Below are 13,964 nucleotides of genomic sequence, written 5' to 3' on the forward strand. Positions count from 1 at the left end.
GGGCGGGGCAGGGGAAGAGGCGTGGTCTGGGGGGCTCGGCCGCCAGGGGGCGCGCACGGCGCGAGCGGCTCTCACGTGGCGCTGTTTCCGCGCGCCAAAAGCGGCAACGGGGCCCAATGGGGCCAATGGGGCCAATGGGGCCAATGGGGCCAATGGGGCCAATGGGGCCAATGGGGCCAATGGGGCCAATGGGGCCAATGGGGCCAATGGGGCCAATGGGGCCAATGGGGCCAATGGGCACGCGGCCCCCTCCCGTGACCACTTCCGACTTCCCTCGACGTGGCCCAATGGGCGCGCGCGCGCCGTGGGATTGGCGCGCGAGGCCGGAGCCGCCGAATGCGCCAATCAGCGCGCGCCGCGTGCAGGCGGGGGCGGGGCGAGGCGGCGGGGCCGGCGCGGCGGGGGCGGCTCCGCGCGCCGGGCCGGGCCCAACCGAGCCGGGCCCAGTGCAGCCCAGCCGGGCCGAGTCCAGCCCAGCCCAGCTCAGCCGGGCCCACTGCAGCCCAGCACAGCCCAGCCGGGCCGAGTCCAGCCCAGCACAGCCCAGCACAGCACAGCCCAGCACAGCCGGGCCCACTGCAGCCCAACCGACCGGTGCCGAGCATGGCGCGGGTGCCCGGCCGGGCGCTGCCCTGGCTGCTGCTCCTCCTGTGCCTTCTGCCCGCCTCAGGTACGTGCGGGGCCGTGCGGGGCAGCGCGGGGGGTGGCGGCGGGGGAGCAGCGGCCGGTGCTTCGGTGCCGCCCCAGCGCCCTGACTGGGCTCACCCCTTGCCGGCCGCCGCACCGGGGGCAGGGTCTCACCGAGGGCTTGTCTGCAGAACTGGTGGCCGTCATGTCGGTGGACGTGGGCAGCGAGTCGATGAAGATCGCCATCGTGAAGCCCGGGGTGCCCATGGAGATCGTGCTGAACAAGTGAGCGGATGTTCCAGCGTCCCGAGCTCCGCCGCGGGAGCCGTACGGGGGGCGGGGGGTCCCGGTCTGTCCTACCAGGGCTGGATCCCGGGGGTGAAGGTGACTGGAGCTTAGCCATCCCTCCCTATTTCTCTGCTGCCGGAGGGACGCTCCCATCCTCACATGGGAGCCGCCCCCGGTGAGCATCTGTGGGGCATCGTCCAGGACATCCTGGGGGGCTCGGGGGTGCTTTGGGCAGCTTTCCAGCGAGTGCCGAAAGCCCACGTGGTTACGGACACGTTGTGGTGTGAACCCAAAAGGGCACAGGTCACATTCTCACCTGTCCCCTGATTCTCAGTTCCCCACAAGGCAGCCCGGAACCAGGTTTGTTTTGCTGCAGCTGTTTGGAGCCCATACTTGTTGAGAAGCAGGTGAAGCTTTCCCTGCACTCAGCTGCTCCTGCAGCTCATCCCCAAGACCCTGAGTGAAGAACCTGTGTTTGGAAGAGGGCACGTGATCAGGAACATCCTCGTTTTCGGGGAGACTAGAGATAACAAGTAGGTTTCTCACCTGACAATTGGCAGTCATAGCATGAATGAGGGAACTGTCTTGCCTTGGAGAAAAACAAAAAAAATGAGTGTCCCCAAAGCACTGAAGGTGGCAGGTGGGCTTCTCTGCCAGTTCCTCAGCTGAGCAGAGACTGGACCTTCTCTCCCCAGCAGGTATCCGAGCACCTTCCCTTAGTCCTTCTGGAATGGGAACAACATCCTTCCTCACTGGAGACTGTGTGGAATGTTCACCTGTTTCAGCTGGTTTATTCCTCTCTCCACAGGGAATCACGAAGGAAAACACCCGTGGCTGTTTCTTTGAAGGAGAACGAGCGTCTCTTTGGCGACAGTGCGCTGGGGATGGTAAGAGTTCCTGTCCACAGAACACTGGTATTCAAGGTTGTGATGAATGTTTGAGGCAGGGAATTTTAGTGTTGTTCTGTTCTGCTCATCTCCTTGATGTGTTACTTGCTCTGTGTACTGGCTGTGTGCTCCTACTCCCATAGCAAGAGTTGCTCCCCACACAGCCTGGGAGGGGTTTGTTTGAGACTGGTGTAGCCAAAGGAATGCAGGTGGGTGATGTGCTTTTTTTTTTCTGCAGTCCATAAGGACACCTAAGGTGGCATTCCGGTACTTCCAGGATCTTCTGGGGAAACAAATGAATAACCCCCACGTGGCGATGTACCAGTCCCGCTTCCCAGAGCATGAGCTGGTGAAGGATGAGACAAGGCAGACCGTTATCTTCAAGCTGTCCCCGTAAGTGACTGCTTTTGGGTTCTTTGTGGGAGGGACTTTGGCTGCTAGGCTTCTGCAGCTCACTGTTGATGCCGTAATTTTCTTTCCCATTGTAGAACAATACAGTATTCTCCTGAGGAGATGCTGGGGATGGTCCTGAACTATTCACGTGGTCTGGCTGAGGAATTTGCAGGTTGGAAGGATTTAGCTGTTTCTTACAGTCTGTGTGTGTCCGCGTGTGTGTTTGTGCATTGTAGGATTCAAGTAGATACCAAAGGTGTTTGGAAGCTCAGGGGTTTTTAGAAACAGGATGTGGAGTCTGTCCAGCTGTAGGCTATAAGCAAGACTATGCAGTTGTCGTTCGTTTCTAATATGACACAGGGTTGGGAACTTATTCCTGTTTCGGTGGGCAGGCACCCCAGTTTCCACCCAGCCTTGTGGTGAAGGAGCCTGACAGGCAGTCTCTGGAGAAAAGTGAACTGTTTCCTCTCTCAAAGAGTGTGATCAGAGCGGAGGCACGCAGGAAGGTAGCTGCAGGGGAGGGTGGAAGTGGCCCTGTGAAGGCTGTGCTGTGTCTGCTCTGGATGGAGACTGCTGCTGGAGCTGGAACTACAAATAAAGAGCAAAAAAGGCTCTGTGCTACGAAACTTGCTAACAGAGAAGAAGCTGCCATACATATTTATGCTGTGTTGCTAATGAAATACCACAGTAATGAAAACTGGGTAAATTATTAGGAGGCTGTGTCGTGTAGTCAGTGACACTACAGCCAGTCCAAGGACTTTTTACTGTAGAGTGAACATGATCCAGTGGTAATGTAAGGCTTCATGAAGATACTATTTGTTGAAATTGAAGGCAGCCTAGAGGATTTGAGAGTATCTTGACCTGTGAAAGCGAGGTCAGTAGACACGTGGCTTTGTGAGAATGTGCCAGGTCTCCTTGGTTTCAGCAGGACACAGAGATTCATCCCTAGGCATCCTCCTGCTGCTGTAGGATTGCATCCTGTACAAGTCTTTACCTTGGGTCCTCTGGCTTTGCTGCTGTCACCCTGTCACAAGTTTTGCATGTGACTGACTGATGAATAAATGTGTTCCATGCAACTCTTTCAGAGCAGCCCATCAAGGATGTGGTGATCACAGTTCCTGCCTACTTCAACCAGGCAGAGAGGAGGGCGGTTCTGCACGCTGCTCGCATGGCTGACCTCAAGGTGCTGCAGCTCATCAACGACAACACGGCTGTAGCACTCAACTATGGGGTCTTTAGGAGGAAAGACATCAATGCCACTGCACAGGTAGGTGCTGCTGGGAGATGCGGAGAGCCCTACTGAGTGCCTGCACACAGGGGAGAAAGTGCTGCAGAGAATATCCAAAGAACTTAAGGCAGACTCTGCTGGTCAACCAGTCTCCTCTGTTTTCACATGTTCATCAACAAGACAAAGAGGTTAAAAACCCTGTGTACATGTGTGGTGAAGCCTAAGAGCTTCTAGAGTGAGGGCAGGTGCTGGGAGTTCCTGTTTTGTAAAACCTGTGTTTGTTCCTTGCCCATGAACTAGGGGAAATAACAGTAATGATTACTTGAGGTTTTGAGACACCGACTCGGAAGTACTTGATTTTCCTGAGGTTGGAGAAACTTTTAAAGAGTAAAGATTTGTTTTTTGAGCTATGAAATAGATGAGAAAAGTTTTCTTGTCCTTTTCTGTCAAATGTGACTCTAAACATCTCCTGTGTTTGGTCTGAGTCTTGCCCTTACAGTGTAAAGCCTGTCCAGGAGTGGATAGTCATGGCTTGTATCATGCTGAAATCCGTGGGTTCTTCCCTTATTCATGTGGGATATTCAGGTGTTTCTGCTTCACTGTCCCAGCTTTTCTTTTCAGAATATCATGTTTTACGACATGGGAGCAGGAAGCACCATTTGTACTATTGTTACGTATCAGACAGTGAAAACTAAGGACTCGGGAACTCAACCTCAATTGCAGATCCAGGGCATTGGGTAAGAATTGTGCATGAGTTGCACAAACCCCACAGGTCTCAGGAAAGAAACCATTTGTTTCACAGTCTCTTCTATGTGTAGAATTTTGCAGTGAGGTTTCAGCACAGAAATTTGGATGGTTGAGTGGAAAACATTTGGAGCAAGAAAGCCCCATTTGGGAATAATTCTTGTGTTGTGCAGAAGGTAACTGAGAACTTCCATGAGCCTAGGAGGGAACTAGTGTACTTAGTTTGCTTCAAGCTTGCTTTTTGATAGCCTCAAACCATGTAAGCCTGTTCCATTTCATGTGATCTTATAGAAGTACAGTGTGTCAGTTTGAAAAAGAGGAATATCCTTGTAGAGAGGAATGAACGCGTTGCCAAGCAAAGAGGGGAGTGCTGTGCATAGCCAGCCCAGCAATTTTAACTCCAAAGCATTTATATTGCTTTTCTAAGAAAATATCTGAGACAGTTGTCCTTTGGCTTCTTAGCTGTTTTATATGATTGGCAATAGGGCTTTTATCACAAATGTAATGAAATTTCCTGCTCAAAGGCTGTTGTGATGGCGAATCTTCTTTCTTTCCTTCTAATGTGTTACTTTTGGGGCAGCCATTGTTCTTTCACAGTCAATCACAGCTCATAATATTGCAGCTACTTTTGACCACTTGCTGCTTTGCATATTTGTGAAATAACACATGCAGTTTTTTTGTATTTCAGTTCGGTTTCAGTTGTTTTATCTCCTTTCGTTCTTTTGCTCAGGTTTGACCGTACTCTTGGAGGTTTAGAGATGGAACTTCGTCTCCGGGACTACTTGGCAAAGCTCTTTAATGAGCAGCACCCTTCAAAAGATGTCCGGAAGAATCCCCGGGCTATGGCCAAGCTGCTGAAGGAGGCCAACCGCCTGAAAACTGTGCTGAGTGCCAATGCTGACCACATGGCACAGGTCTGACCTGCTGCTTGGGGCTCCTGCTTTTTTTGGGCTAAGGGTGGGGTGAGTTGAGGACTGGTGTGAGGGAACACTGTGCCTCTGCGATGCTGGTCTGCCAAGGAGCGTCTTTTCTGTGGTCCCTCGGTTTGTGCCCACTTGGTAGCACCAGTGGGTGAGTGGACTGAAAGAGAGTTATTCATATCAAGTTTGTTAAATAAACTTTCACTGAGAGAAGCTGTCTATTACACCCATGTTCCATCCTCTCATCACTTTAGCAATGGCAGAGGCTCAAATGAGCACGATCAGGTCCGTGGTATGTTATGAATGCCAGAACTTTTTTCATACTGGGGAAGTCAGGCAAAGATGTTGCTCAGAGAATGCTCCACAAATAATTTCTGACTGGTTTTTTTCTGGACAGATTGAGGGACTACTGGATGACATCGACTTCAAAGCCAAGGTCTCAAGGCAAGAATTTGAGGATTTGTGCTCTGACTTGTTCAAGCGCGTCCCAGGACCTGTGCAGCAGGCTCTGAGCAGTGCAGAGATGAACATGGTACGTTTACAAAAATGCATTAACGAGCCTGAAGTTTCTTTGTGTGGAGCTGCTGTCACATCATGATCGAGGCACCCGTGGTTGTGTCATCAACACTTCTGGGAGGTAGATGCCTGCTATTGTGATAGTGGTGTTGGTGCTGCAGAACATTTACCTGCTGCAGTGTCAATCAGGAATGTGTTGTGGCTCCCTGCACATTCCACCAGAAATTAAGGACTTGGAGGAGGGGTTTCTTTCTGTGAAAACACTTTACTCTTGGAGGTTTGAAATACTGATCTTTCCTCTTTTTGTCTCGGATTCTGGTTCTGGTCTCCTTCCTGAAGCTTTTAACGGAAAGAGCCTGGAAACAGAATTATTGGTGTTTGTGTTTCTCCTTTGTGCGCTCCCTAAAGAGAGCCCTGTTTTGGGCTGCAGTTGGACCAAAACTGAGGCAGGTTTTTAGAGAGAGTCACTGCGGTATTAAATGCTCACTTTCCAGGGTACCAGGATGCGGTTGAGCAACTCTGGGCTCTGGTCTTCAATGCAAGACACTGAGTCACCTCTTAGAGTCCAGGTTTCTGTCTGTTCTAGTCCAACTGGCTCCCTCGGTCACTGTGTCCTCTGGCATTGAACTATAGTCTGTTTAATTTTGAGTCAAGCCACACGTTTCAGGTGGCTTGAAGCCGTGATCTCATTGTCACTCTTTGACAGACCTGACTCCAGGTGCCTCATGTTGACATGGCTCAGTGCTGAGTTCTGTCAGGCACTGGCCTGTACAGGGACAGCAGGGTGCATGTTCTCAGAGCACCCCATCAGCATGTGGTGACTGGGGAAGGAGTGTAAGGAAGCCCTGAACTTAGCTTTCCAAAATTGCTTTCTCAAGACAAGGTGACTGTTTCCAATCCCTAGGATGGAATTGACCAGGTGATTCTAGTTGGCGGTGCCACACGGGTCCCCAAAGTGCAGGAGGTTTTGCTGAAAGCTGTGGGCAAGTGAGTATGTGAGGCCCCCTTCTAGTCTGTCTCCCATTGGCAAGTTGCTGTTTGTGGCAGAGGCTGCAAACATCATGTCTGTTGCTTTTCCCTTCGTAGAGAAGAGCTGGGCAAGAATATCAATGCTGATGAGGCTGCTGCTATGGGTGCAGTCTACCAGGCAGCTGCTCTGAGCAAAGCCTTTAAGGTGAAGCCCTTCGTTGTTCGGGATGCTGCTGTGTTTCCTATCCAGGTAACCCTTGGCTTTCCTTCTCTTGTGTAAGGTTTGGGCAAATGGGGCCATGCTGAGAGAAATAGTCCAGGTTGGAACCTGTTGGTTTTCTTTAAGTAAGGAAACTCTGGAGGTCTTTTTGCCAATCTAATAAAGAAAGGAAAAGAAAGTCTTCTGTACTGTAGAAGTGCAATATTCAAGTAGCCAGACACATGGAAACATCAGTTGAGGAATACTTTCCTGTCCCCCAACTTTTGCATAAGGCAGAGGAGCCAGACGCTGCTGATGTAGATGCCACAGAAGTTGGCATTTGCTGAGTCTCACTTTTGTTTGTTTTGCAGGTGGAGTTTACTCGTGAAGTTGAGGAGGATGATAAATCGAGGAGTTTAAAGCATAACAAGCGGATTTTGTTCCAGCGCATGGCGCCCTATCCGCAGCGCAAAGTGATCACTTTCAATCGCTACACAGATGACTTTGAGTTTTACGTCAACTATGGAGATCTGACATTCCTGAGCCAGGATGACCTGCGGTGAGTTGAGCCCAGCACCTGAGCTGGCAGCTCTATGGCAGTGCATCATGCCTGGCTGGAAATATATTGCTGGACAACCTGTGTGTCTGACTGGCACTGGCACATCTGTTCTCTGAGCTGCATGTGCTTTAGCAAACCGAACCCCTGCCAGTCCCTGCTTTGTGCAGTTGCTCATCACTGCCAGCATGACCATGAGCAGGGGTTAGCTGTTCTTAAACACTGTTATCCTGAGATCTCTTTCTGCTTTTGTCTCTGCGTCATCAGAGTTTTTGGTTCTCTCAATCTCACTACTGTGAGGCTAAAGGGAGTTGGGGAGAGTTTCAAGAAGCACTCAGATTATGAATCCAAAGGCATCAAAGCTCACTTCAACATGGATGAGAGTGGAGTACTGAGTCTTGACCGGGTAAGCACCACCTGTTGGGATGGTTGTCAGCTGATATATTTTCCAGTTCTGTCCCTCTCTCTGGTATGGATGGTCCCTTATTAAAACTAATCCTGAGCTCCCTATTTTCAAGGTGGAATCTGTGTTTGAGACCCTGGTGGAAGACAAACTGGAGGAGGAGTCAACACTGACAAGTAAATGCTGAACTTTGATATTCACACTGACTGTTTTGTTACCTGTTGTGGATGAGATAACTACACACATTGCATTTCTTTGGATTTGGGAGGTTACACAGTCTGTGCACACAAGGACATGGAGGGAGGTTGGAGAAGGATGAGTCTGGAGTGTGTGGAGTTCACCTGCCAAGGGATCTCCTTGGCAATCGTTGTGGTTGTGAGGGGAAGGACTGAGAGCTGAAGATGACTTTATTCCTCCTTTGGATACGTAACATTCTGGATTTTTTTTGTGTCCCATTGACAGAACTTGGAAACACCATCTCAAGCCTGTTTGGGGGTGGCGGCCCTACACCAGAGACGGGGGAGAACCTGACAGACTCTGTTCAGGTGAGCCCCAGTGGGATTGCCAGCAGGAGGGAGCCCCTGCGCCTTGTTGTGGCAGTTATGTAGAATTACCTCTTCTGTGAAACACTTGCATGGAATTTCTACATTTAAAACACTGGTTTGCTTTCTCCTTTACTTGCCTGTGATGACCAGGAAGAGGAAGAGAGCCTAGCAGAAACAGGTAAAGAAGAGCAGGGTGAGAAACAAGACCAGAAAAGCAGTACTGAAGATGGTGGTGAAGAGCAGGGAGAAGAGAAACAGCAGTCTCCAGGCCAGGCAGAAACTGCCTCTCCAAAAGCAGAGTCACAGAAAAAGGAAGAAGGCGAGAAATTAGAGCCTCAGGTAAGCATTAGATTGAAGGAATTAGACTAATTTCCATACCTGAGAAATGGCATTTCCTTAGTGAAATTCTCTCTTCTCTGTTAGTGCCCTGCCTCGGAAAAACATTGATGGAGTCTGAAAATCTGTTCCCTTGCCTGAGAACATACTTTGTGTTACAGGATCCTAAAGAAAACAGGGAAACTGCAAAAGAGGAAGAACTGTCCAAAAGTTCTAGTGACAGCACAGCTGCCAAAACAGAGGAAGAGAAGAAGATCAAAGCACCCAAGAAGCAGAAGCTTGTCCATGAGGTCACCATGGAGGTGGATGTAAACGATGTGCCTGACCTGGTCGAAGATGAACTGAAGAGCTCGATGAAAAAGTAGGTTTGCAATGGCTTTGCCAGGTTAGAGCTCTAGATGAAGGAAGTGGATTGCTTTGGAATGGTGATGGCTCGTATAGTACTACTCAGGAGCTGGTGTGTGACGTGCCGCTCATCCAAAGGTGCTTCCTACCTTTGATTTCTGTTCTCTTTGTGTGTTAGACTCCAAGACTTGACGATCAGAGATCTAGAGAAACAGGAAAGGGAAAAGTCGGCCAACAGCTTGGAGTCATTTATCTTTGAGACCCAGGTAAGAGAGGGATATAAAGAAATGAGAATTCCAGGAGAGCAAGTAGAAGTGTCTTGCACAGCTTGTGGCTCCTCTGAGTGCAGAGATGTTGTTTGAGCTGGGGGAAGCTGATTTGAAGAGCCCAGCTTTCATCTTTCAGTCACTTTTTTTGATGCTGTTAGGCTTCTCAGGCCCATGTTTCCTCAATACAAAATGAACATTCCCTTTGGTGGGTGTAACACATTGTACTTGTGCTTTCCAGTATCCCTTATATGCACTTACCTGCGTGCTTTGAAACAATTGCCCCCAGGCTTTAAAGAAGCTACAACTTCTCAAGAACTGTTGTGCAGAAGAAGCAACTAGTGTTAAGTGCATGTGAAATTATGGCTGTTGCAGCATTACCATCATTTACCTGGGCTGTGCATGTGTCTATACCTGGTGTATTCCCATCATGCTCCTGGCTCTGGGAGGGTGCAGGCAGCACCCCAGCCCAGTTGCAAGTGAGTGCTCTGTTTGTTTTAAGCTTCCAGGTTCAGTGGTGTTTGACAGGAGTGTTTGCTCTGGTCTTTCCAGGATAAGCTTTACCAAGAGGAGTATCAGTTTGTCTCAACAGAGGAGCAGAGAGAAGAAATTTCCAAAAAGCTTAATGAGGCTTCCAGTTGGATGGAGGAGGAGGGCTATACAGCTGCAACGAAGGTATTGCTGTGTGCAGTCAGGATACCACTGCTCTCACTGACATGGAAATGATCACACAGGCTGACAGAGCCTTTGTAATCTGGTTCTTGAGAGTTTCTTGCTTCTTAAGTGCATTATGCACAGAACAAAATACGAAATTGTTTCAACCGTGGGTGCTTCTTCAACAGCTTCAGCAGGAACCTATTGATTTTACTTAAAGCTTTGTCATGTGGCTCTTTTTACTGCACTAAAACAGTGTATTTGATAGAGTAAACACGAAATGCAGTTTTAATCTCTGAAGTCATCAGTTAGACAATGATCAAACTGTCTCCCTTCTCCTCTCCCACATTTACAGGAGCTGAAAGACAAGCTTTCAGAGCTGAAAAAACTTTGTAGGAACCTTTTCTTCCGTGTTGAGGAAAGGAGAAAGTGGCCAGAACGCCTGGCAGCCCTAGAAAGTCTGCTCAACCACTCCACCATCTTTCTCAAGTAAGAGCAAGCAGGCTGTTGGGAGGGAATGTCATGCAGGTGGTCATCTAAGAGCTGCCAGCAGGAGACCAGAATGAATGTGTTCTGAAAGTCCCTAGCACTTCCTGAGAAAAGACGAGCAGACCTCTGCTCCCTGTGCCCAAGTTGGTAGGACCCTTGAACAGGCGCACGTGAGCTCTGTCCAAACTGGGGAGGCAGGAAGGTTCCAGTGCTGCACGCACCCCATGGTGGTTGTTATGTTATTGTATTACTTGAGCTGTAACCACAGAGTTGCCAAGGTGCAGTTAAGCCAAGCAGTTAAGCTTGGCTTAACAAAAATAAGCTTTCTTCTTGTCTACAGGGGAGCCCGAATGATTCCAGAGTCTGACCAGATATTCACAGAAGTGGAACTGAGTACACTGGAAAAAGCCATCAATGAAACAACGGTACTAAAGGATGGAGTGATGCTGGGGGAGGGTGGGGTAGCAGCTTGGGTTGTGTTTCCTCCCTGAAGGTCATTGAGTAGAGTGTGCATATTTTGTTTTTGTGCCACCAGCAAACCTTTCGTGTGTTTGAGTGTTTCCTAATGCTCAGCCTGACACCAGCATGGCTGGAGGGTATAGTGGTTCCTGTGTTGCATTTGGAGTTGTCTCTGGGGTGATGGTAGAGCCCAGCAATCTGACTGCAGTTTTTAAAGGCAGCACAGCAGCTGGATTTTGTTTCTCTTTGTCCTGTTTTTGAGTAACTAAGAGGTTGGTGGAAATGTAGCAGGGAGCAGAGCTGTCCTGAGTAAGGCAGAAAGACCAGGGACAGTGACTTTGAGGTACTGTGATATACAGCAGTTCCTGTAACCCAGACGCATTCCAAAAGCACCTCTTCCCTCACATCCCACAGATCTGGAAAAATGAGACGCTGGCTGAACAGAACAAGCTCTCTCCTACTGAGAAACCTGTGCTGCTGTCCAAAGATATAGAGCTCAAGATAGCAGCCCTTGACAGGGAAGTGCAGTATCTCCTGAATAAGGCCAAGTTTGCAAAACCCAAACCCAAAAGGGAGAAAAATGCCACAAAAACCGATTCAGCCAAGAATGCTACAGCCCCTGAGACTGAGAACACTATCCCTCCCACGGAGGGGAAACAAGAAGGTAAGGAGCAGGTGGGGAGTGTGTATATAACTTTTAGTATGTAATTACCACGTGTAACAACACACTTGTGTCTCTCTGCCGTGAGTGAAAAGGAGCTGAAGAAGGGAGGACAGTAGTTAACCGGAATTAAATTACCTTCCTCTTAATTTTCAAAGACAGCTGGGAACATCTACATATGGCAGCATCCTTTTCCCCCCACCGCTTGGGTTTTTTTGTGAGGAAACAGAAAATATATATGTATTTCCACAACAGTTAGTCAGTATCTCTCTCACTTGCTGGTTGCCTTCTAGGAAAGATAAGCCATTGACTGCACTCTGATGTGCAGAGAGAAGTACTTAAGGTCTGGTCCTAGATCAAGGAACAGAATGAGCTGTTGATGAGAAAGGTTTGTGACCTAGATAGACCCGAGAAAAAAAAAATCTTGGGACACTAGGACTTGCAGTTTTCGGAACTTTCTAAAATCCTAAGGTCCTGAGTTTCCTGGTCCTTTTAAATCTGGAGTGCTGTTTGGCAGCAGAGTTCCTACTGACCTCAGCCTGTGATCTTGCTTATAGTCACAGCTCCAAAGGTCACTTGCCTGTGCAACCAGTCAGTCTTCAGGGCTTCCGAGGATGTAAAGCCTGGCACTAAGAGGCAGTGGGGAATAAGGAGCACTTTTGTGATGCTTCTCTGAGTGTTGTAGAGCAATCCACTGTGAGAGTGAACTATTACAGTTCTGCTGAGGCACCACAGATGGCTGGTTTAACCTTGCTTTTATTCACCTAATCTCCCTGCACCTTGTCTCCTGTGTTTTCTCTCTTGACTTGTATTTCTTTCTGCTTTAAATGTAGACAAACTGGAGGATATTGGTCCAGCCAAGGAACCTCCCACAGCTGAGAAAACAGCAATAGATGCTGAGCCTGGATCAGACTCTGGTGGGTAAATGTTTGACTAATGATCTGTAACTTGGGAGCTGCAAGTGCAAGCTGTCTGTGGGCCGCTGTGCAGATTTTTAGCTGCAGGAGGTAGTACAAGGGTAGAACCCCTGACTGCAGATACATTGTTAATTCTGCAAACAGGAAGACAAATTCCAGTTTCTTGGTGTCCTGCATTTTTGTTGTTCAGAATGAAGTTGTAATGCACAGCTGCCTCAGCAGCTGCTCTGTGCCCCTGCAGTTTGCAGCCAGTCCTGTGGCTGTGGGACTGGCTCTGATCGAGAGCTGCCGCGGAGGCACGGATTGGTTCTGCCACTCCCATCGCCAGGGCGGCCTGTTAGGAGGTGCAGTTCACGAGTGTTAGTCCCCAAAGCATCCTCAACCTCTGTACCATGGACTGAGAGTTTGGTGGAAAACTTCATGAATGTCAGGGACTCTTGGCATTGCTTTGCACACTGTGAAAACCACTGCAGTGTGTAACTGAGTTTGCTTCCTTACACAGGGTCCAAAAAAGAGAAGACAGAAGCTGGAGGAGAAAGCAGGAAAAACGATGAGTTGTAACACCCTAAAATCTCACGAATGTCAGCATCTATTTATTTCATTGTTACTTTCTTGTTTTTCTCATGGACCTGGTTAGTCATTATGTAAATGGAACACAGCAAGAGTCTGACAACACAACGGGCTAGAGATGTAAATTTATTTTTTTGTTCTTTCTGAGGATTTTGCCGCTACTAACTTAGTGAATTGGTTTTTATTTTTCTTTCCTTATGTGTGGCAGAGTGCCCACCAAGAATAATCTCTGTTTCAGTACAGAAGTCACCAAAGTGACTTTTCTGTGGGGAGAAAGCAGTAAAGAAAATCTTAAGCTTTAGGAAGTAACTTGGAACATAAACTCTGCCCCACCTCTAGTGAAGATGATTGCAGGAGGATATGGAGCTGAGGTGCTCTTTTCTTTGCATATGAGGCTCTGACTTACAGCAAATTTGTGATTTCAGCTAGTGGGAAGTATATTATTGTTTGGATTCATGGCAAGGTGGAACAGAACTGGGGAGGCAGAGGATCCCTGTTTTGAGACACAGCTGTGTCTGTTTTCCATAGGCTGTTTGTTAAAACCATCTGTCCCATGCTCTGTAGTAGAGTCCAAAAACCATGACGTGAGACTTGACAAAAAGATTCTGTTTATAGTTCGGAAAAGGCAACACTGAATGCTGAGGAGAGGGAAAGAAGGGCTGTGTTGGCACACCCTGTAGTCACAGGGATGGCGATATGGACCACAGGGTAGGCAAAACCAAACCTGGAAAATCTAATGGCAACTGCCCTCTTTCCTCGGCATCTTTTGCACTCGGACCAGCTTCATCGTGACTCTCCATGTCTTGGCCGTGGCCTCCTGCCCCTCTCGGACCGTCCCTGCTGCTGCCACACAGACGAATGGTGTCCGACGGCCGCGAATGTGCATCTAACGTTTTCCGTTTGGGCCTCTTCAACCAAAAATAAAAACTACAGATCCTGAGAAGCTCTGCCGAGCGGTGCCGTCTGTGCCGGGAGCTGCGGGCGTGGGCGGG

General features: G+C 48.9%; 1 protein-coding gene across 1 annotated transcript; it reads left to right on the top strand.

The window, feature by feature from the left end:
• The first annotated feature begins 413 nt into the window (after positions 1-413).
• Positions 414-13,915, top strand: HYOU1 (hypoxia up-regulated 1). Its single transcript, XM_050323078.1, has 24 exons — positions 414-670; positions 819-912; positions 1,724-1,802; positions 2,041-2,195; positions 2,291-2,367; positions 3,281-3,462; positions 4,045-4,160; positions 4,898-5,081; positions 5,485-5,619; positions 6,508-6,590; positions 6,690-6,822; positions 7,143-7,330; positions 7,595-7,733; positions 7,846-7,906; positions 8,193-8,275; positions 8,426-8,614; positions 8,773-8,972; positions 9,135-9,222; positions 9,775-9,897; positions 10,232-10,365; positions 10,706-10,790; positions 11,239-11,488; positions 12,319-12,402; positions 12,905-13,915. The coding sequence occupies exons 1-24, from the start codon at positions 604-606 to the stop codon at positions 12,961-12,963; spliced, it is 2,988 nt and encodes a 995-aa protein (XP_050179035.1). The 5' UTR covers positions 414-603; the 3' UTR covers positions 12,964-13,915.
• The last annotated feature ends 49 nt before the right edge of the window (positions 13,916-13,964 follow it).

Source organism: Myiozetetes cayanensis, unplaced genomic scaffold (genome assembly GCF_022539395.1).
Source record: "Myiozetetes cayanensis isolate MyiCay16 unplaced genomic scaffold, myiCay2020 scf29, whole genome shotgun sequence".
NCBI classification, from domain to species: Eukaryota; Metazoa; Chordata; class Aves; order Passeriformes; family Tyrannidae; genus Myiozetetes; species Myiozetetes cayanensis.

Bases quoted from the DNA above. Each gene is read 5' to 3' on its own strand.
- HYOU1 (XM_050323078.1), top strand. From the start codon at position 604: ATGGCGCGGGTGCCCGGCCGGGCGCTGCCCTGGCTGCTGCTCCTCCTG. The intron at 7,907-8,192 runs GTAAATGCTGAA...TCCCATTGACAG, and splicing joins GGAGGAGTCAACACTGACAA to AACTTGGAAACACCATCTCA. The intron at 8,276-8,425 runs GTGAGCCCCAGT...TGTGATGACCAG, and splicing joins ACCTGACAGACTCTGTTCAG to GAAGAGGAAGAGAGCCTAGC.